This window comes from Euleptes europaea, chromosome 10, assembly GCF_029931775.1.
Source record: "Euleptes europaea isolate rEulEur1 chromosome 10, rEulEur1.hap1, whole genome shotgun sequence".
Taxonomy (NCBI): Eukaryota; Metazoa; Chordata; class Lepidosauria; order Squamata; family Sphaerodactylidae; genus Euleptes; species Euleptes europaea.
Window position 1 is genome coordinate 46,492,958 of NC_079321.1, and position 21,830 is coordinate 46,514,787.

Consider the following 21,830-nt stretch of genomic DNA (forward strand, 5'->3'; position numbering starts at 1 on the left):
TCCTTGGAGTTCTGCATGAGTTTTCCGTCCATTCGAAACAACCTTGCTGCCAGCCCTTGCAATGTCCGGGTCTTCCCATTCCTCTGTTAACCATCCGTCTCCCCTGAGCTCAGCCTGGCTGAAATCTCTGCGCAGAAGGCAAAGCAGGTTAAACAGAAGCTGGGCTTCTCTCAGCCAATCACAAAGCAGCATGAAAAGAGGTGGGGATTCAAATACTTCCTGCTTCCTTGGAGCTCTTTCTGAGCAAATAAAGGCTTTTTAAAACCGAGGCTTGGATTTCTCTCCCCTCCCCTTCTTTCAGATTGCTCCTTTTTTTGTTTTTTTGTTCTTAAAATGCTTTTTTATGCGGCAATTGGGTTTTGGAATGGGGAATTTTCTCTCACAGTGAGCACTGTGAAGTAAGCCAATTACAACACAGCTTTTAAAGGGGTGGGGCTTGATTTGAATTTGGAGATTGCTGGTACAGAGATTCCCAACTGGAAAGTATGGGTCCAGCTAGCAATGCACCTCAGGTCAAACTCCCATGCATAAAAAATGTCTGGAAATTACATTTGATAGAGATTGTGGTAGGGTGGATCTTAACAGGGGAGCACCCAACTCCCATGTTATGTCAAGTTCTCTGCTTTCATGCTTTCACTATTCTAAGGGCTCACACTCTGTTCTTATGTTGAGTGTTGAAGATCTTACCCTTGTTTTTTTTTGGATACTTTCCTAAGGTTTTATTTGTACATTTTAAATTGTGTTTTGGTAATTTAGTGTGGTGCATTAGCATTTATTGTTTTTAGTATGTTTCAAGCTGCCTTGAGGATGTGTTTAAGGAGAGGCTGGGTGAAAATATTTCAAATAAATAAATACATTCTATTTTGAAGGGAACTTCGGAGTTTGGTGAGATTTTTGGCTTTTGACACTGCTTGCTGATTTTATTGTATGTTTTTAAAAGTTGCCATTTTTTAATCTTATCTGTATTTTTATTCGTTACTGATGCTGCTCTTATTAAATGTTCTTGTTTTATTGTTTGATGCTATACCAGAAATTCTTCCTTTTTTTTTGGTCATTGTTTTTAGCTGCATTGGACACTGTATTTAACTGTAAATATTACAACAAAACACTAATAAAATAATTATTTTGGGGAGAAAATGCTTTGAAAGAGTGCCTCCCAACCCATAGCAAGTTATGGCTTCACATGCATGTTGCCATCAAACTTATGGCAAAAAAATCCCAAGTACACCTATACACAGTGATTTACACTGGCAGTGACAGACCAAGAGAGGAGTCTTGGGGTGGTAGTGGATAGCTTGATAAAAATGTTGACCCACTGTGTGTGCAGCTGCTGTGAAAAAAGGCAAATTATATGCTGGCCATAACTAGACAAGAAACAGAAAATAAAACTGCTGCTATCAAACTGCCCTCATATAAATCTATGGTGAGACCACAGTTGGAATACTGTGTGCAGTTCTGGTCACCACACCTAAAAAAGGATATTGCAGAGCTTGAGAAGGTACAGAAAAGGGCAACCAAAATGATCAGGGGGCTAGAGCAACTGCCCTATGAGGAGTGGTTTATTTGTTTGTTTGTTCAATTTATAACCTGCCCTCCCTGGCCAAGACCAGGTTCAGGGCAGGAAACATCATGAAACATATCAAACATTAACAATAAAAGTAATAATTCTAAAATTAAACAACAAATCCCAATTAAAAACCCTTAAAAACTCCAGATGATGCTCAGTTTGGCCCATAGTGCCTGGAATAAGCAGTAGGTTGCCCCCCCCCCAATAATGAGAGTAACATAGAACGGGGTGGGGGGAAATAGGGAGGCCTTAGTGGTTAAAACACTAAGGACTGTTTAGTCTAGAAAAAAGGCGAGTAAGGGGAGATAAGATAGAGGTCTGTAACAGTATGCATGGTGTTGAGAGAGTGGACAGCGAGAAGCTTTTCTCCCTCTCTCATAATACTACATAGTACATAATAATGCAGGGTCATTTGCTGAAGCTGACAGGTAAGAGATTCAAAATAGATAAAAGGAAGCATTTCTTCATAAAATGCATAGTTAAATTGTGGAACTCCTGCCCCAGGATGTGGTGATGGCCACCAGCTTGGAAGGCTTTAATAGGGGACTGGACATATTGATGGAGCTATCCATGGCTACAAGTCAAAATGGATATTAATCATGATCGTCTCCAGTATCAGAGGAGAATGCCTATTATATTAGGTGCTGTGGACCACAGCAAGGGTAATGCTGCTACAGTCGTCTTTGTTGAAGCACCTGGTTGGCCACTGCACTGCTGGACTTGATGAGCTTTGGTCTGATCTAGCATGGCTTTTTTTTATGTTTTTATGATTGCCAATTCCAGGTTGGGAAATTCCTGGAGATTACAGGGTAGACCCTGGGGAGTGTAGAGTTTGGGGATGGAAGGGAACTCATGAGGCATGTGATGCCACAGGATCTACCCTCCAAAGCTGCCATTTTTTTCCAGGGAAACTGATTTATGTAGTCTGGAGATCAGTTGCAATTCTAGAAGAATTCCAGGCCCCATCTGGAGGCTGGCAACATTAAACACTGCTAGCAAAGGTTGGCTTAGAGAGCCATGGTAGGGTTGCCAGGTCCCACATGAATCTGCCTTATACTGAATCAGACCCTTGGTCCATCAAAGTCAGTATTGTCTACTCAGACCGGCAGTGGCTCTCCAGGGTCTCAGGTAGAGGTCTTTCACATCACCTACTTAAAATCATAGAGCTGGAAGGGTCCACCGGGGTGGTCCCCTTTTGCCACCAGTGGGAGATTTTTGGGGTGGAGCCTGAGGAGGGCTGGGTTTTGGGGGGAGGGACTTCAATGCCATCGAGTCCAATTGCCAAAGCAGCCATTTTCTCCAGGTGAACTGATCTCTATCAGCTGGAGATCAGTTGTAATAGCAGGCAATCTCTAGCTAGTACCTGGAGGTTGGCAACCCTAAGCCATGCACAAGCGGAAATATGCAGCTACCAGGGCTGCCATTTGTTTTTCTTTAAGTTGGAGTCCCGAGCAGGAACTCAGGTACCCAGTCCTCCCAGTCTGAATGTTTAACACTGTTCAGCTTCAAGCAGTGCAGCCTTGCATGACCTTTATTGGTCTTCCTGACAAAAGGAGTCTCTACCAGGTAGGCTTCTCCAGCACAAATACCACCTTGGTCTTCTTATCCACCATAAACAGAGATATAACATTTCCACACATTGTAAAGCCATGGAAAACTCTCTGTTTTTCCAGGGTTTTTTCCCAGAAAAAAATGGCAATTTGGGGGGGGGGGAATTCAAATATATGTAGTGTTTGCTGTCTTATCAAACATAAACTAATTTTACTGCTTTAACAACATAAAATGCATAATTTATAACTTAGCATATACAATTGCAATATTTGAAATATTTGTGGAATGTAAAAGTTATAAATGCTTTAGTTTTCTACAAGCAAAATTGCAAATATATATCCAGTACATGAGAAAAAATAAACTCAAGCTATGCTTCCTTGGCCCATATACCTTAATTTTTGCTATATGAAAAGTCAAAAAATGATAGTTCAACAGAAAATGCAAGCCTTGTGTTAAATAACATAAAATATATTATTTGGTCAGAAAAAAAACGGTCACAAAAGGGTCAATACTAATTTCTGCATGGCTAGATGTAGTTCCAATTAGATGTCATATTCTTCCTTGTGTAGCTACTGGTTAGTGAGAGGTCAGTTCTCAATGAAACTTTCAGAGTTTTCCTCTGAGCCTTTAATGCAGTTTCTGCCCCATCTCCTTCTGATCTTTTTTCCCTCCAGCAAAGTAGGGCAATAAACTACTTGATACCCAATATATGTGTCACAGGGACTTTAGGGAGAGGTGAAAAGGTCAACTACAAGTGAAGAGTCAAGTCAAAAGGGCTACAGAAGCAATGAAAGCCCTGCATGCTGCCCTTATGAAGATTAGGTAACCTTATAGGTGCAGAAATGCATTTTGTATTTAAGAACTGTTTATGCATACATAGGGTTGCCAGATCCCTCTTCACCATCAGCGGGAGGTTTTTGGGGCGGAGCCTGAGGAGGACGGGGTTTGGGATGGGGAGGGACTTCAATGCCATAGAGTCTAATTGCCAAAGCGGCCATTTTTTCCAGGTGAACTGATCTATATTGGCTGGAGATCAGTTGTAATAGCAGGAGATCTTCTGCTATTAACTGGAGGCTACAATAATACAAAACACCTGTGCCAGAATTAACATAGTTAAAGAGATTGGCAGCACGGAGGCTCAATAATACAAAAACGCATTGGTATATTCATATAAATTATAATGAGAGAATTACTTCATGCAAACAATGAAAATAACTACTACAAGCATAAATATCGAGTTATCAAATTCCATACAACAATTTAAAAAAAAACCACAGTAATGCTCTCATTATAATTTATATGAATATACCAATACGTTTTTGTATTATTGAGCCTCCGTGCTGCCATTACCCAAAGGCTGGCAACCCTATGCATACAGCATGCCCACCATGTCTTTAAAAACATTTCATTCATTCTAAAAGACAAAATATTTCACATGAGGGTTTTTATAGTACTTCCCCAAATTTCCAATTGAAAAACTGAAAAAGGACTCAGGAACAAAAGTTTGTTTTCCAAATATTTCTGTTTCCCCCCCCCCCCCCGAGCCTTCGCATCTCTAACCATGAATCTGCTGGGTAAGAAGAATGCATCTCAGATCTTTTAAGGCATGAGGAGGACTGACCCCCCCCCTCAAATATAAGGGGGAGTAGGGGCATTAATTCATGTGTCTACTGCTGTTTTTGTGAAATCCTTTATCTGTATTAGGAAGGCAACTACACAAGATGAAGGGAAATTCCCTCCAGGTTTTTTTTAAAGACTTAGTACAGTAATTTATTGAAAGTTCCCTTAAACTTGCATAAGGGCTGGAGTGCTACAAGATGCTGGTTAACTTATTCAATGTTTATATTTTTAATTTGCCAAAGATACATAAATAGGACTGCCAAGTCCCCCCTCTCCTCTGGCAGGAGGCTATGGGGTCAGGATTGTGTACGCGCATGCGTCACTTCCGGTTTACAACTGGAAGTGCCTCTTTGCGAGGGGCCTTACACCTCTTCAGCGGCCCTTTACCACTCAAACTAACAGTTTGATATAAGGCCCCTCGTATTTCCGGTTATAAACCGGAAGTGCCGTGCGCGCGGTCGGAGGGCAAAGGGGTGAATTACTGGGGGTTTGCCTGCCACCACCGGGCACCTGGAAACCCTATATATAAAGTATGAACTTAGAGCAACTTACTGCTTAATGGTGGTTTTGTATTAGTGCTTTTGCTATCAACAGTTTTCTTTTCCTTGCAGAAGGTTGCACCAACAATTTGAAAGTTACAAAGTGCAAGTAAGAAAAATAGGTGAAGAATCCCGCCGTTACCAAGGAGACCACAAGGATGACACACCAATGTGTGGAATCTGTCACAAAACAAAGTTTGCTGATGGTTGTGGCCATTTATGCTCCTACTGCCGGACGAAGTTTTGTGCCAGATGTGGAGGTCGTGTTTCCCTTCGATCAAACAATGTAAGTTTTCTGCTGCAGGTCAACAAAATATTTTTTTATTTGATTGCTGAAACATCCATTTTTATTTAGTCTTGGCTGTTTGGGTGTGATGCATTTCTCAGGTTTCCTAGCCCCCTCCTGCTAGCCACATCTCTTTTGTCATCATGTCCATTCTTCAGGTTCATTCTCAGAATTCCTTACTCTGTTTTTGTGAACCCAGTCTCTTATTAACAGAATATCAGGTGATTAATTAAATTTTAATAATTTTAAAAAAATCTTCCACAATATCAGATTTTTTTGTTCTTCTCCTGGAATTCTGTATTTACAGTCCTAACATTGTAACACCCTTCTAAGCCTATTAAAGTCACAGTCCTAATAGAGCCATAGAGCCATATTGCCTCTATTAAAGTTTCTCTACTGGCCTCTCCTTGTTGAGTGAAATAATACCAGAAACAGAGTCCTTTTAGCCAGATTCGGCTTACTGGACCTCAGGCATACCTTGAAGGCTGCAGCTGGGGGTGACATGTTAGCTAGACAAAGCATGGGAGGAGATTTTTCTTTCAGCCCACTCCAAACCATCTGCTCTTTCCTTTCCCCCGTGCTTGGATGGAATACTTCCACAAAGAACAGAATGGTAATAGCTAGGCTTGCCAGGCCCCGCAGCTCCACCAGTGGGAGCTTCTCAGGGGCCGTGGCGTTAGCACGTGCGATGCGCCTACGTCACTTCCACTTTAACCTGGAAATGACGGGGATGCTCTAGTGATCCCAGCCAAAACTCTATGGTTTCCATAGTTTTAGCCGAGGGTGCTAGAGCGTCCGCGTCACTTTTGCGTTTACCAAAAGGCACGATGATCGTGCAAAAGGCATGATCACGCAAATGGCGCAATCAGGTGGAGTGGGGTGGGAGAAATTGCCGCCGCCACCACTCAGAAGGCGCGATCGGGTGGGATGGGGGGGGAAAGGCGGGACAGCCCTCTCATCAGCTGGCCGGCGGGAGCGCGCTAGGAGAGGGCCTGGCAGGTGAATAACCGTATTGACCCGAGTATAAGCCGAAGCTAAAAAACTCGGCTTATACTCGAGTATATACGGTAGTTTGGCTATAACTTTCACTTCAGCAATTTACAGTGTAATCATATATGCAGTTTCTCCACTCTAAGACCATTGATTTCGGTGGGTTTAGAGTAACTCTGCATGGGGTGGCACTCTCAGTTAAGCTAAGAGATCTGATTTGGAACTATAGAAAGCTGTATAATCTGTATTTGAACCACAGGTTACACATTTGCTTCTTGACCCAGTTACATATCTATTAATATGGGAATGACAGATATGTCCTAAACCTGTGAAAATCAAGCCATAAGAGGGGGCTAAAGTCTTGGAAATAACGTTTTAGCTCATTTACAGAATATATTGAAGATCCTATCCCTACTAACATCAGGTGACCCAAAATGAAACAGAAATCTGCTGGCATTTTAAGAATTAACAATTTTTATTCCAAGACAAGTTTTTTTGAGTCAGATTTCTGTCTCATGAAAGTTCATGCTGGAATATAGGTTGTTAGTCTTTAAGGTGCCACTGAACTTCTGTTTTATTTTGCTACAATAGATAGGGTTGCCATCCTCCAGGTACTAGCTGGAGATCTCCTGCTATTACAACTGATCTCCAGCCGATAGAGATCAGTTCACCTAGAGAAAATGGCTGCCTTGGCAGTTGGACTCTATGGCATTGATGTCCCTCCCCTCCCCAAACCCGCCCTCCTCAAGCTCCACCCCAAAAACCTCCCGCCGGTGGTGAAGAGGAATCTGGCAACCCTAATAATAGACTAAGATTACCTGTCTGGGCAGACTACCCCTCTGGAAGTATCACAACGAGGTAGCAAACTGCAGCACTTTCTGTGTTTCCGGAAGGCACAGAAACCAGGTAGGTGTGACTTTTGGACATTTGTCTAAAAAACGAAATAGACAAAGTGCTGACACGCATTAGTTGAAGACAGACAATTTGGGCGAATGTATAATCTTGGCTGTTGCATTTGTAATCCTATGCCAGAAAATGTATTATAACTTCTTGAAGTCAAATACTTTCCAGTGTCAGCTCCAATGAAGGCATTACTGCAATGTTAATGCTTGAGTAAAATATTTATGACTTGATCCTATTGATCTGCAAATCTCTGAATAGGAAAGTAGAGACAGCTGGCTTTTTCTCCCCTGCTAAGGAGCCCTCTTACTTTCATCTGAACTAAACATAGAATAGTGCCATTTTCCTCCATTAATGGTACAGGACAAATGTGATCCCTCATAGACTTATAAGTGTGGGAGGAGATGACTCTGGTGAAAACAATGCTGTTGACTCTTCATATTGCTAGACTGGATCTAGCTGTACATGCAGTGTTGTGGTATTGTGCTTCCAGATGATTTTCTAATTCTGATCCAATATATTCTCATAGTGAGATACTACAGTTAACTTTTAGAAAATCGTTGATTGGGATCGTAAGAATTCTGAGCACAAGTGAAAAACACTTCAAATGTGTGCAATGGCAACGTCAGTTTTTTTTCTTCTGGCTCCATGCCTTCATATCATGTCCAACCTTCAAGAATAGCGTTAGCAAGGGATATAGGAAGAGGCCAGGCCCAAAACATAAGAACAGCTCTGCTGGATCAATCTAGTGGTCCATCTAGTCCAGCATCTTGTTTCCCACAAGCAGAGGCAAAGCAACCAAAGCCTCCATCACCATTTAATTAATTAATTAATTACTTAATTAAATTTCTTATTTCTTACTTAATTAAATTTGTTACAAGTTTAATGCCAAACCCGCTCTAGCTGTCTAAGCTCCTGTGTTTTCTGCTGTAGCTCTGAAGTATACTTATGGAGCTTGGTTTAGGCAGGGGCAAAGAGGGTGACGGGGAGTGATTTTATTGATGGCTTCGGACAGACAGCCTTGCCAATCAAACACCAGCTCATCTAAGGAATTGCCAAGGGTATTGGATCCCACAGAGCATTCTGGAAACCAATTGGATCCATAAGTCTCTGTGGGCGAGCATAAATTCGCTCATTGCCTAAGCAGAGAGGTACTGGGCAAAGTGATCTGACCACAGTATTTTGTCAATTGACATCAGACTCACATCTATCCACATACCAAAGATCAAATCTAGCTTGTGGTCTGCTTGATGCAAGGGACCTGATACAATTTGGGAGAGTCCCAGTGCCACCATGGAAGACACTAGGCCCAAAGCCTGAGATGAAGAGGCCACATCGGCATGGATGTTGAAGTCCCCCAACAATATCAGTCTGGGGAACTCCAAGGCCCCACATAGAATGCATTGTGTTAATCTAATCTAAATTTAACCAGGACATGCACTACAGTGGCCAAATCTTTTAGCCTTTAAGGCTAATATCTATCGATGTACCTATCCTCTAAGAATTTGTTTAACTCACTTTGAATAAGTACATAATAAGGTGTTTTGCCTGTAGCCCTTTGGATCCTTTGGAAATCAAAACTGGATTGCTAAAACATGATATATCCATTCCATTTTAACGTCATATTTTCTATTAAAATTATTTATGTATTTTTGAAATATATGTTATGTGCATGTAGTTCTTTGAATATGTTCAAGTTAAGAATATTTGAGGATATTTTATTTCATACGCTTATTAATATTTCCACCTGTTTTTCTCTTTCTTTTCTGGTTTCTCTTTTCTCTGCTTCCCTGGACGCTTTCCAAAAGGAGGACAAAGTGGTTAGAATCCATGTTTCTTCATATAACATTTTAATGTTGCTAAAAATGAAACCTATGAATGTTTTTTTGAGTCAGATAAGGAACCAAGGGTATCACTAGCAATTAAAAATGTGAAGATAGTTGCCAAATAGTTATTCCGTTTTTTAAAAAAGTATTCTTTATAGTACAACAGCTGATTGAATCACTTAAAAAATACTTTTGGAGGAAGAAGTCATTTATATTCATTTACTAATATGTGAAAATTTTATATCTTATTACAGTATATGGGAAATTAGTGTAGTAATTAGATGGAGAGTTTTATTGGGAGGAGGAGTAAGGTTTTTTATCTCTCACTGAAAGATGTCTTTCCTCTTCATATGCCTTACTTTTTATATTACCAAATCAAGTATATAGTTATTAGACTCACACTTCCATGAGTTGTATTTTTATGGTGGGTTTTCTGGGAAATCCAACCAATAATCAAGATTGTTTTATTTTATTAAATATACACATCATAACATTGATTTATTTGACCTAAAAATAAAACTATTAATGAAAGTGATTAATTTTTCAATTATAGTGCTACTCTAAACAGAGTTACACCCTTCGTAGACCATTGAAGTCTACTGAACAGGTTTAACTCTGTTTAGCCTTACACTGTTAGTTGCTTTAGGTTATTTACATACTATAAATAAATGGAACCTATCAGCCATGACTTTGAAATCAAGTTGGCCAGCGAAGGTTGAGGTGGGGGAGTGGGAGTGGGAGAGAGAAATAGGTTCAAGGCACAAGTTAAGGGTAAAGCATGACTGTTGAATAAAGTATGTTTGCTTGATGAACATGTTCAAAGTGAAGTTCTCAGTATGCCTATTTACGACCTGCAACTTCACTGTTAGGCTTCTAATCGGTGTGCTGAGTCCCTTGTTATGCAGTGTATATAACGTATAACTGAGGCAATCGTGAAGTCACAGCTGCTACATCTCATTTTTAATGCTAGCTCAGTAGATTCCAAACTTGTGTACAATATACCACCTTAGCACATGTGTCATAGTTTTTGCCATTTGACAGGTAGCAAATAATAAAAGTTGAAAATAAAAAAGGCAACATTTATAATGAAGAAAAAAAGATTTGTTTGGACAGATAACATTCTCATGCAGTCATAACAGGGCTAACAGCATATCTTGTAGGGTTGCCAGCCACAACCAGCCACACCTTCCTGGAAGGAATAGGGGGATAGGAACAGGTGTTCCCGCTCATGACATCACTTCTGATGAAAATCAGAAGTGATATCATTACATCAGGGGGGACTCTAGAGTTTTGGCTGAATCCTTGCTGGAAATGTAGTTGCACTCTGGCGCAATGCTGGTGCTCATCCCCATTTCCCTCCATTTTTCTCACTTTAACCTTGGAAATGCCAGCGGGGTATGCTGCTGGAGGTCTCCTGCTATAGTGGGAGACCTGGGCCGCCTAATATCTGGCTATCAAGTCTTTTCCCATTCCAAAAGAGGAAATATTACATATAGGGGTGGGGGTTTTTTTTTTTTGTTTTTTGTTTGGTGCTTTCCAAACTATCCAATTTTTCATTTGCAAAAATGAATAAAATGTTCTTGGGCCATTTTTCCAGGTTTTTTCCCCAGCCTTCATATTGCCTCTTTTTTTTAGCAGCTCAAAATCTGTGATGAGCTTTCCAAAAAATTCACGATTCCTAGCAAAACAGTTTGATTAGCATGTTGTTAGAGAAAATGATCGCCCTCTTCATGTTAGTCTGTTGAGTCACTTATTTTTTATACTTCTGTAGGATAAAAGTTCTCTGCAGTATGTCTCTGAAAAGGTTTTTGGTTTCCAAGTCCAATTTATAGAATAAAGTATATTCTGTGTAAATAATAGAGATTCAGTTAGTCCTGGTTAGAAAATTTGAAGCCTCTGTGACATATTTGTCTTTCATAAGGCTGGTGTAAAATTTGTTAACTAATTAATTACTAATTGTTCATATCACATATTTCCTACTAATTGTTCATATTGAAGTGCCTATAAACTTCATTTATAGGAAAACATATATTCTTTCATATGTATAAACATTCATAGGTTCATGAGGTGCTATGCTCAAGAATAGAGCATAGCATCAGGCAGATATATTCTACCCACACATGGAAACTTTGGGAACGTTGGCATCCATAACTATAAGAGGCCAACAGAACACATTGCCTGGTACAGGCTTTCCCCTGTAGAGAAAAACAGTGTCTTACCTTCACTGTTAGGAATGTGAATCACAAGACCAAGTGCTTGCTTAGAGACAGCTTCTACCAATCTCTATATACTATGTTAATTAAAGAAAGGCAAACCAATGTTTAGTAAGTCGACGTAATTGGAACATCCCTAACCAGAAGTTATAACTGGGGTAGCAATCCTTTGTTCTGTATGAAGACTATCCTGTGCATTAGGGCAGTTTATCCGGTATGTATATTGAGCTCAATAAACTGCTGCTTTGAACTATCAACCTCCCACTGTGTTATATTGATTCGAAATTAACATTATAACACAGGCATTACAATATCACGTATTTCCTAACCATTGTGTGTATGTGTGTATACACAGACACACACACACACATAGACCAAACTTAGGAACAAGTGTGTTATCTACATAATTCCTAAATAACACTGTGCCCTGGCAATTAAAATATAAAATATTTGTGGATTTATCAGGTATTTAAAATAGTGACATAAAATATGTACAGCTGTATAATTTGGGCTGCAATTTTAAACCTGTTTATCAGAAAATAATAATTATTCAGTGAGAGCCATGTTCTAAGTAAATTTAGGATTGATTCACTCAGAATTGGTAGTATGAAAACTTTAATGTAAGACTATTTTACATTTGTGTTGCCAGTTTTAAAAAAGGGGGTGATAAGGGCAAACATGTAAGGGCAAACGCTAGCAAACATATTTACAAACTAAAATTAAAATATTGTCGAAGGCTTTCACGGTCAGAGTTCATTGGTTCTTGTAGGTTATCCGGGCTGTGTGACTGTGGTTTTGGTATTTTCTTTCCTGACATTTTGCCAGCAGCTGTGGCAGGCATCTTCCGAGGAGTAACACTGAAGGACAGTGTCTCTTCAGTGTTACTCCTTCAGTGTTACTCCTCTGAAGATGCCTGCCACAGCTGCTGGCAAAACGTCAGGAAAGAAAATACCAAGACCACGGTCACACAGCCCGGATAACCTACAAGAACCAAACTAAAATTAGTATCCAAAGAGGTGTCACTGCGGAGAGCTGTGCATGAACAGTGGAGCTTTGGGGTTCTTCCTTCTGAAATCCGCCTCTGGCAATGTCTAATAAGCCATAATGACAAGTGGGGGTGGCTCTTAGAGCTGCCTGGAGTTCAGCACATGTTTGGGGGTGTGGAGGCAAGTTGAACCAGAGCACACGTGTAAATGCATGAACTTGCCACAGGGTCATTGGACCCAAGGCTAGATGCTTAGATTTTAGAAGCAGTTAATGTCTACAGATTAGAGCAGTAGAAATATTGCAGTTTAAATTAAAATTTAGCTTGGACAGGTGCTTGGGCTTGTTTCACTTTATGATCAACAACTCCCTAGAGCCCTGCTCTATCTTTTTTTCCCAATGGTCTGTGTGTCTTTGTAGCAATCTACTTGCTTTATTTCAGATTCATATTTAAAAGTAATTGCTTAGATACCTTGTTGTCAAAGCATGCACGTTCAGCAGAATGTGTTACCTGGAACGATTCAGTACAAAATCTTTGAAAACTGGCATTTTATTTTTTACGCCTTTAGATGAAGGTAGTTGATAACTAACACTGCACGCCACGTGCATTGTTACATGGTCTTCTGAGAAGATAACACAGGCTATGTTTCTGGTGGGATTTCAGGTGAAAGTGTCTGGAAGAGAGAAGAGCTGAATGTTTATCATCTGATCAGTAACAGTCATTGTCTTAGACAATCTTGACCTGCAACAAATCTTGCCTATTGTCTGGGTCTTTGCTCCAGAAAAAGAAAAGAAAAGAACTCTGTTGGCAACAAATGTACATTTTTAACCAGAACCTGCATACTGTTGCCCTTTTGGGAGTTCATCAGTGTCTTGCTTGTTTCTGAATGTTTCGAGCTTTCATGGATAATGTTGCAAAATGAGCACAGTTATGAAATAGGCAGTTGGTCTAATTCTGAACGCCGGTTTCTTTTGGGGTTGATACGTAGCAAATCTGGCACTCATAAGATAAACCCACTGCGTAGGGGGTGGGGTTACAGAGGATTGATAATCTGGTTAAGTGTAAAATGTCTGTGTTTTGCTATCTGTATAGTGTTGCAGCAGGATAAACGCAAAGTGAATCTTCAGTGGTTACAGATAGCAAAGACCTTGATTTCTTCCAAAGGTTAGAGCATCACCTTCCTCAGAAGAGGGACAAGCCATGACTACATCTAGCTTAGGCAAATGTAAATGTCTCCACATTTACCGGCATGTAAATTTTGGGTTTTTTAAAAGAAATTAATTTGGATTTTCACTCATAGCTAAACGTTTTAATTGTGTGTGTGTGTGTAAAGTGCCGTCAAGTCGCAGCCAACTTATGGCAACCCCTTATGGGGTTTTCATGGCAAGAGACTATCAGAGGTGGTTTGCCAGTGCCTTCCTCTGCATAGCAACCATGGTATTCCTTGGTGGTCTCTCATCCAAATACTAACCAGGGCTGACCCTATTTAGCTTCCAAGATCTGACAAGATCAAGCTATACCATGCTGCCTTCCCTCCAAAGGTTTTAATTAAGAGTGGTTTATTTCTTTTTAGACAGTAAGGAAAACTGACATATAGCAGAATAATTCTCAGAGAGCAAAGTGATTACCAGGCATGGATGTAATCTGTTCTTTCTCTCTCTCTTTTTGTTACAAATAACTTTAATCCTCATCTAGGATTAAAACTGTGTATTTTTAGTGCTGCTATGTCCTACATAAAAGATACTGTTACTTTCCAGTATGTTTTATACTTGTCTTATAGCATTTGTTTGTGAAATAGCTTTCTGATTATCTATAACTTAGCTTTGGGTTTATCTACACAGAGTTGCTTGTTTTTGGTTGGTTTTTTGTTTCTTAGCACTACAGCTATTCAGACAAATGCTAAGGGATCTTATTGGGAAAACTTTTTTACATCCTGAATTTTGTACTTGTTTTGCATTCAGGGCCTTGAAAGTTATTTTCTCCTTTTGCCTTACAAAGCGATTTAAAAATATTTGCTAACAGGATATTTACTTTTGTTTATTCTTGACTGAAGCAGAAAGAGAGAAAGAGACCTAAACCAGTCTAGTATAACTTGTGACATCCAAGCTGAATGCAACTCAAACCTGTGTATGATAGCTCAACAGGGCTTGGTTGTGTTTTTCTTCTATCTGCCAGGGACTTCACAAGCTGAGGTTCTCTAAAGAAACTTGCTATTTGAAGTACATGTCTGGTGACATCGTTCAGCTAGATAGTTAAATTCTGTAAACATTTTCTAGTTTTTTCTTTTTCTCAAATGCTGGCAAATTCAAACATTGTAAACATCTGTTTTATAGGCATCTCCCTGAAGTTACTTAAACTTTGATCCTATCAGATAGTAGGGCCCACCAAAAGAGAACTCAATTCTTCTACTTTCAGTTATTGAAAACTGCTTTATTTATGGATCCTGAGTTTCTCAGGAGAAGGCAGGACATATAAATAAATGTTTAAATCAATACATTCTTTTGTAGTGTAACATTTTAGTAATAATAAATTGTTATTAGTACATATAGTAAGCAACAATTAGTCTCTAGTTACCTAACAATTAGTCTCTAGTTTCCTAGGAGTTACCTAGAGACTAATTAGTGAATGTCTAGATGTGTGGATTAAGATTTCTATTGTGGTGACAAATACCAAAGGGGTAACTACATTGGTCAATATATTTATTGTGCCACAAGCGGTTGTTGACAAGAGACCGCTTCTTCAGACGTATGGTACTCATGGGTAAAGACGTATGGTATTCATGGGTAAAGAGGAAACCCAATACTCATTTGCCTACTAAGGCTCAAAGGCCAACTCCCCCACAAGAGATAGTAGTAGGTGTGTCATATTTCAATTCAAAGCACAAATGAATACCTGGTGAGAGCAGTGGTTCTTAACCTTTCTAGGGATGTGGACCCCTCTGAGATTCTGACAAAGCTATGGACCCCCTCCCCAGAAAATGCACATAAACACATACACACAAAATTCACCATGACCCCAATGTAAACAAAGACAGTTGTCCAAAACTGTAACGGCAGGGTACATTTTCTTTAATTCCTATCAAAGACAAAACTATTATAGACATCGTTACATGGTAATGATCACGATTGTATATTACCCTACTGTACAGTAGCATCCCCTTCTTCCTTTCACTTGTTTTGAGTGTAACATAATTTGACATTTAAAAGATTTTTTCACAAAAACAATTTTCAAAGTAACAGGAAGGAAAAAAAATTAAAAAAACATTTTTCCCACTTGGTTCACTGATCCCCCTAAAGCCTATCCATGGCCCCCCTAGGGATCAATGGACCACAAGTTAAGAAACTCTGGGTTAGAGGGTGAATCTTGACTATCTAAGTGACATTAAGGCTGCAGTCCTGGGGAAGGGATCGCCATAGGAGCCAGCGTGACCCTGCACCAGCATGATTACCACTTTATCACAGGATAAAGTGGCAAACATGCTGGCGCCGGGGCAAAAACGTTGGCATCTGGGGCAGCAGAGCTCTGCCAGCCCTGACTGCCAGCGCAGCCAGTCTGGGAACTAAATCCTGGAAGAGAATTGCCACACCGACATGAGGGAGGCATTCCCAGGGTGTTCCTGGGGGTAGAGCTGCCTTTAGGCAGCTTCCACAGCCCTTTGGGCCCGGGAACACCCCCCTGAGCGGCGGTGGGGCTGCACCACCATTTTTGATGGCGCAGCCCTGCTTTTTTCCTAGGAGTGATTCTTGCCCCTTTTCATTATTTTTATTTTTAAATACCCTTTATTTTCCTCCATGGTGGCCAGGAAGCCTCAGAGGAGGCGGCATGGCTCTCCCGCTCCCGGCCACCACGGATCTACCTCCCCTTTAGGAATGGGCTGCTCATTAGTATAGATAGCCAGACAGATAGTACACATGTCTGAATTAGGGCGCCTACTCTCTGTATTGAGAAAGGCCCTTCTAATACTTGTTGTAGTGAGATCTACAGTTTTAAATCAGTAATAACACTCAATGGTTCACCACAGATCATCCCTTTGAAATCTTTTTATTGAATTATGTCTAAGGAAAATAGTATACCGTATATAGTCGGGTATAAGCCGACCCGAGTATAAGCCGAGGTGCCTAATTTCACCCGAAAAATGGGGAAAAATTAGGCACCCACGTATAAGCCGAGGGGAAAATGCACCCCCCCCACAGGCTTACCTGATTGGGCTCCAGGCGCGCAGGCAGGTGGTGGCGGCGGTGGCCCCCTCCCTGCGTGCAGGAGGCCCCGCAGGGTCAGCTGGCAAGCGGGAGGACTGGCCCGGGTGAGGTGGGGGTGGGGTGGGGGGTGAGGTGTGGGGAAGAAACCACCGCCGCCCAGCAGAAGGCGGGGTGGGGTGGGGGTGAAGAAACCGCCGCCGCCACGCAGAAGGCGCGATTGTGCAAAAGGTACAACGATCGCGCAAAAGGCTCGATCGGGTGGGGTGGTGTGTGTGGGGGAAGAAACCGCCGCCACGCAGAAGGCGCGATCGGGTGGGGTGGGGGGGAGAAGGCGGGACAGCCCGCCCATCAGCTGGCCGGCGGGAGCGCACTGGGAGAGGGCCCGGCAGGCGAATTACCGTATTGACCCGAGTATAAGCTGAGGTGAGTTTTTAAAGCCAAAAATCATGGCTAAAAAACTCGGCTTATACTCAAGTATATACGATAATACCCTATGGGATTGAAAGACTGCTCCACAGTTTTGTTTTTTAAATTGAACACATTATGTCTGTAGAATATAATTACTGTTTTATATTCCACTCAATAATAAACCATTGTGGTCAAGAAGGATTGTTTTCAATATAAGATCTTGATTATATTGCCTTTTCCCAGCATATGGGAGATTGTCATACCTAGAGGGGGGACGTTTGGTGAACTGAATTTACACTTCAGGTTCTTATCCACTTAATATTGCTGATGTTACAACTGTTGGCAAGCCAAGAGTTATTATTATTCAAAGCCCCTACACATTTCACTGTGAAAGCTTCATTGGGGGGATCTATAAATACATAATTTTACATTAGATACAAATAATAGAAGGACCCCACAATAAAAATTATTACCCATTATTAAAATGAATGTTGAATTAAAAAGACAGGATAAAATTAAACCCCAAGGCAAAATGTGTAGGGGCTTTGTATAATACAGCTGTCCCTTCGTATCTCTTTTCCTTATTTATTTTGCTGGCACATTGCTTGGTGTAGCCCTATTTTTCTTTCTCCATAACAACTGTTGGGTAATTAAGGTTTATTTTAATTAATTTATTTAAAATATTTATATCCCACATTATCTTTGCAAACTTAAGGTCACTAACAAAACAGCACAAGTTGCAAGGACAAACATCAACAGACACATTTTAAAAAAAAAACAGCTCAAAACAATTTACTCTCCACCAAATGCCCTCTGAAAGAGAACAGTTTTACCTCCCTGAATAGGGCAAGTGAAGGCTTCCACCAGACCCAGTCTAGTAGGCCATTCATGAGGAATGGATCCACCACAGAGAAATCTTGTGGCCTAATTGTTGCCAAATAGATAGGGTTGCCAGGTGCCCGCTGGTGGCGGGCAAACCCCCGGCAATTTACCCCTCTGCCCGCCGACCACCCTAGGGTTCTAAACCGGAAGTAACAGGTGTGCTTTCTGACAACAGCCTCCTGCCAGAGGAGAGGAGGGACCTGGCAACCCTACAAATAGACCATCCTAGGTGAGGGTACCCCCGGACAAGACTGCCTGAGGAGTGAAACTGGCACATGGGAGTATACTGGGAGATGTGATTCGAGAGCTATGAGGATCCCAGGCTATGGTGAAATCTGATCATATCCCTAAAAATTCTTATAGCTGCCACAGATGCCTGCCACAGTTGCTGGCGAAACGTCAGGAAAGAAAATTCCAAGACCACGGTTACACAACCCGGATAACCTACAAGAACCAATTCTTATAGCTGTTTGCAAATTGACATTATAAAGTATAAGTTAAAATGAAACTAAAAGTTAACTAAACAGGTGCAGTAGAATGAAACAACCAAAAGCAAGAACAAAAAAGGAAGGGGACCTCTTAGGTTGTCTAGAAGAACTGTATGGATGGAGCTATAAGAATTTCACAAAGGAAGGCAATTGAAGAGCTCTGGAACTGTGATAGAAAAGTCCCAGCTTCTTGTGGAGACTAGCTTCCATATAGAAGGAACAATCAGCAGAGCCCATCAGTTGTTTTCAGGGGAGTAGGGTTTATGATCATTTGATAGAAAAGAGGACAGAGAAGTTAAAAGACAGTAAGGAGTGTTAGACTGACTTATGTAGGAATTGTGTGGGAGTGTTATGACGAAAGGCAGTGACTGCATGTGTGTGTGTGTAGTAGTAGTATAGATGAACGGAAGGTAATGCTAATAGTATGGGTATATGTGATTGAAGATTAGTACACATATATGAATATGGTGAGGGAGAGAATGCTGCTTCTGACCCTTTTCCTAGTGATTGCAGTGTGGGTGAAGCAGTTAAACCAGAAGTGCTGTTTGGTGACCACCCTGAAGCGTCAATTCAAAGATGAAGGGCATGGTCCTCAGACAAGGATATCAGGGTTAATGCGGCTGTAAGAAATGGGACCAGAACACCCCTTGGTGCTTCCATGACCCAGAGACATCATGGCTAGGGAAAAAGATCTTGCACACTTTCCTTAAACATCGATTAGTGTCTGAGAAGGAGGAGCCTGAATAATACAAGCCTGGAGCCAGGGTGGACTTGTTCAGATGTTAGGGTTGCCTGACTCTGTATGCTGCTGAGTTATCAGCCACACTGTACTGGAGTTGAATTATTAGTTAAACTGCCACGGGCAGATTTTTTTGTATTTCATAAAGTTGTGGTCCGTTTATTACCTAAAATCTTTTCCACCTCTTTTTATTCCATGTCCACCAGTAAAGGATTGTAACAGTCCAATCCTATGTAGAGTTACTCTAGTCTAAGTCAGTTGGTCAGTGTACTTAGACTACAGTAATTTCCTGTTGGATTGCACTGCCAGTGAGGTAAATTTGGGATGTGATTGCATTACTTGTACATAGTGAATATAAATGCCATACAGGTAAATGACATGTTATTGCAAATGAACAAATATACATCAGTGGATGTTCTGTTCTCTTACTTCTTACATAAATCCAAAATAAGGTCAGGAACAAACAAGGCTTTGTGTAAGAAGGTCGGGGTTAGCTTAATATTGTCAATTAAAGATTTTTGGAGGGATCTCCATCTGTTTTTTATCCCCCTTTATGTGCACATTGACTATTTAAAAGTAGCAGGAAAGTAAGGTTTGAGATGACAGATTGATAGACTGGTGAACTTCACTGGAGAGATATTTGGAGCTGTACAAGCATTGCATATCATTTCCAGAAAATGGAAAATAAAGACATGAAATGAAAGCAAACATCATTAAAACTTTTACACAGACCACTGTCCTTCACCATATTTTTACGTTTCTGTGCTTTTTTTCTTTGTTGAAATTAATACAAGATCACTTTTTTGGTTATCCTATGGGATTGGGATCAATCTTTCGATCTCTAATCTTCTACTAAAGCCATTATAAAAAAGCTCTTCCCAGTCAGAGTAACACTCTTGTAACCTTCCCCTGAATTAGTTGTGCCAATATGTCTTCTTGCACTATGGAAAATGCCAAACTTCCTCATATGAAGCCTGAGAATCTCCTAGTTTTCTATTGACAACGTGTTTTCGCATACACTTCACTTTGGTCTTTGATCTTAAGTATTGTGAGCTATGGCCTTTTATACATCATCTCTTAGGTTGCTTCTTCTCAGTTAGCCTGTTTTGGAAGGACATTTTGTGAAACAGATCTGCCATATCTTTCTATGCTAGTATTTATTAAGTGGAAATCACCTGTTTTAAATTAATTACTGCAATGTATAATTTCATTGGGTTTATTTAAGACTGCTTATCAGCTAGCGGGTTTTACTGAAAACAATCTTTGTAGACTTGTAGGACACCTGCATCTTATTTCTATTATATCTTTTAATATCCGTCTCTCTATATGAGCAACTTGGAAATAAATCTCTTATGAATTTTTTCTAAGGATCTATAACCTCATGTTTCACATACAGTATGGTCCAAATCACAGCCATTCATCAGCTTTCTTAAGCAATTTAATCTCTCTCTGCAAATTCTACTGTAGGAAACAAACCACAAGGCAAGAAATATAGTTAAGCAACATGGCCATTTTCAAAGGTTCACAGAGTAGATTGGCTTTTCTAGGCCTTTTCCCAGGGAGATCTGATTTGTAGCTTCTGAAAATTAACTGTTTACCCACAGAATTATAAAATCATTACCCTTCTTGAGGAAAATCCAAAAAACAAAAATCGCATCGTACCACAGGACTATTTTGGGGGTCAACGAGGCTCTTGTTGTTTATGCATTTGATGTCCAACTTGAAGGAGGTGGTGATATTTTAAGTGATATATGATCGCTAACATCTTGCCTCTAGCCTGGCTAGAACCTACACATTCCTAATTCTGAAGGCAACAAGATAGGACATCAGAATGTATGTTAGAGTTTTGTGCTTGTGTTGGTAATTCCTGACATCATTAATATCTGTCAAAATACAGGTAAGTGTCTGAAGATCTGAATGAATTGCTAACGCTAAAAGCAAAATTCTATCTCACTTAAACTTAGTATTATAGAAATAGCTATTTTGGATGACCATTACCATCTAACTTCTCCAGATCCCATTCTTCTGCACTTCTTTTCATCCCCCTCCCCCCCTGCCTGACAAGAAGCCCTTTCCTTCTTCCATGTATGACTTGCCAGTGTAGTAACTTAAGATCAAGGTTCCACGCTTTCTCTTAAGTTGTTGCAAATGACAATTTACTAGTTGGTTGTCAAAGGTATTTTTTGATACATCATAAAAATATTTTTGATATTCCTATGCTGGCACAAAACACATCACAACATTTCCCTGTCCCGATCTCCTTTTTTTCTTAATGTCCAAGTTTTCCATATTAATCTCACAACTCTCTATCCCTTTCCTAGCTTTCCCAACAAATGTAACTAACCAAAACTAACATCCCCCTTTCCCCCAAAATACATTGCTTCTCTCCAGCTTTCTTTTTAGAACTATTAGATATCCACACAAGTTTATTGTAGAGCACTGATACTTTCTCTCCCCCTTCCTCAAATCTTCCATCCCAGATTTACTGAGTTGTCCTTGTGCTCGAGCTTGCTAGCACAGATAGCGCAGACTTAATCAACTTAGCCTCAGACCTTTGCACCTGGAACAAGAGGTGGGAGAATTATGAAAAGACCATGGACACTCCTGAAGGTAGGAGCAACAAAGATGGAAGTTGGG

General features: G+C 40.5%; 1 protein-coding gene across 34 annotated transcripts in view; it reads left to right on the top strand.

The window, feature by feature from the left end:
- RIMS1 (regulating synaptic membrane exocytosis 1) overlaps nucleotides 1–21,830 on the top strand; it is a 350,422-nt gene that overhangs the window by 128,367 nt on the left and 200,225 nt on the right. For all 34 annotated transcript variants that reach the window (XM_056856567.1, XM_056856570.1, XM_056856592.1 and 31 more), the window contains exons 2-3: nucleotides 5,350–5,563; nucleotides 9,262–9,273. In XM_056856567.1, the coding sequence (XP_056712545.1) occupies nucleotides 5,350–5,563; nucleotides 9,262–9,273 (226 nt within the window). The remainder of the gene's footprint in view (nucleotides 1–5,349; nucleotides 5,564–9,261; nucleotides 9,274–21,830) is intronic.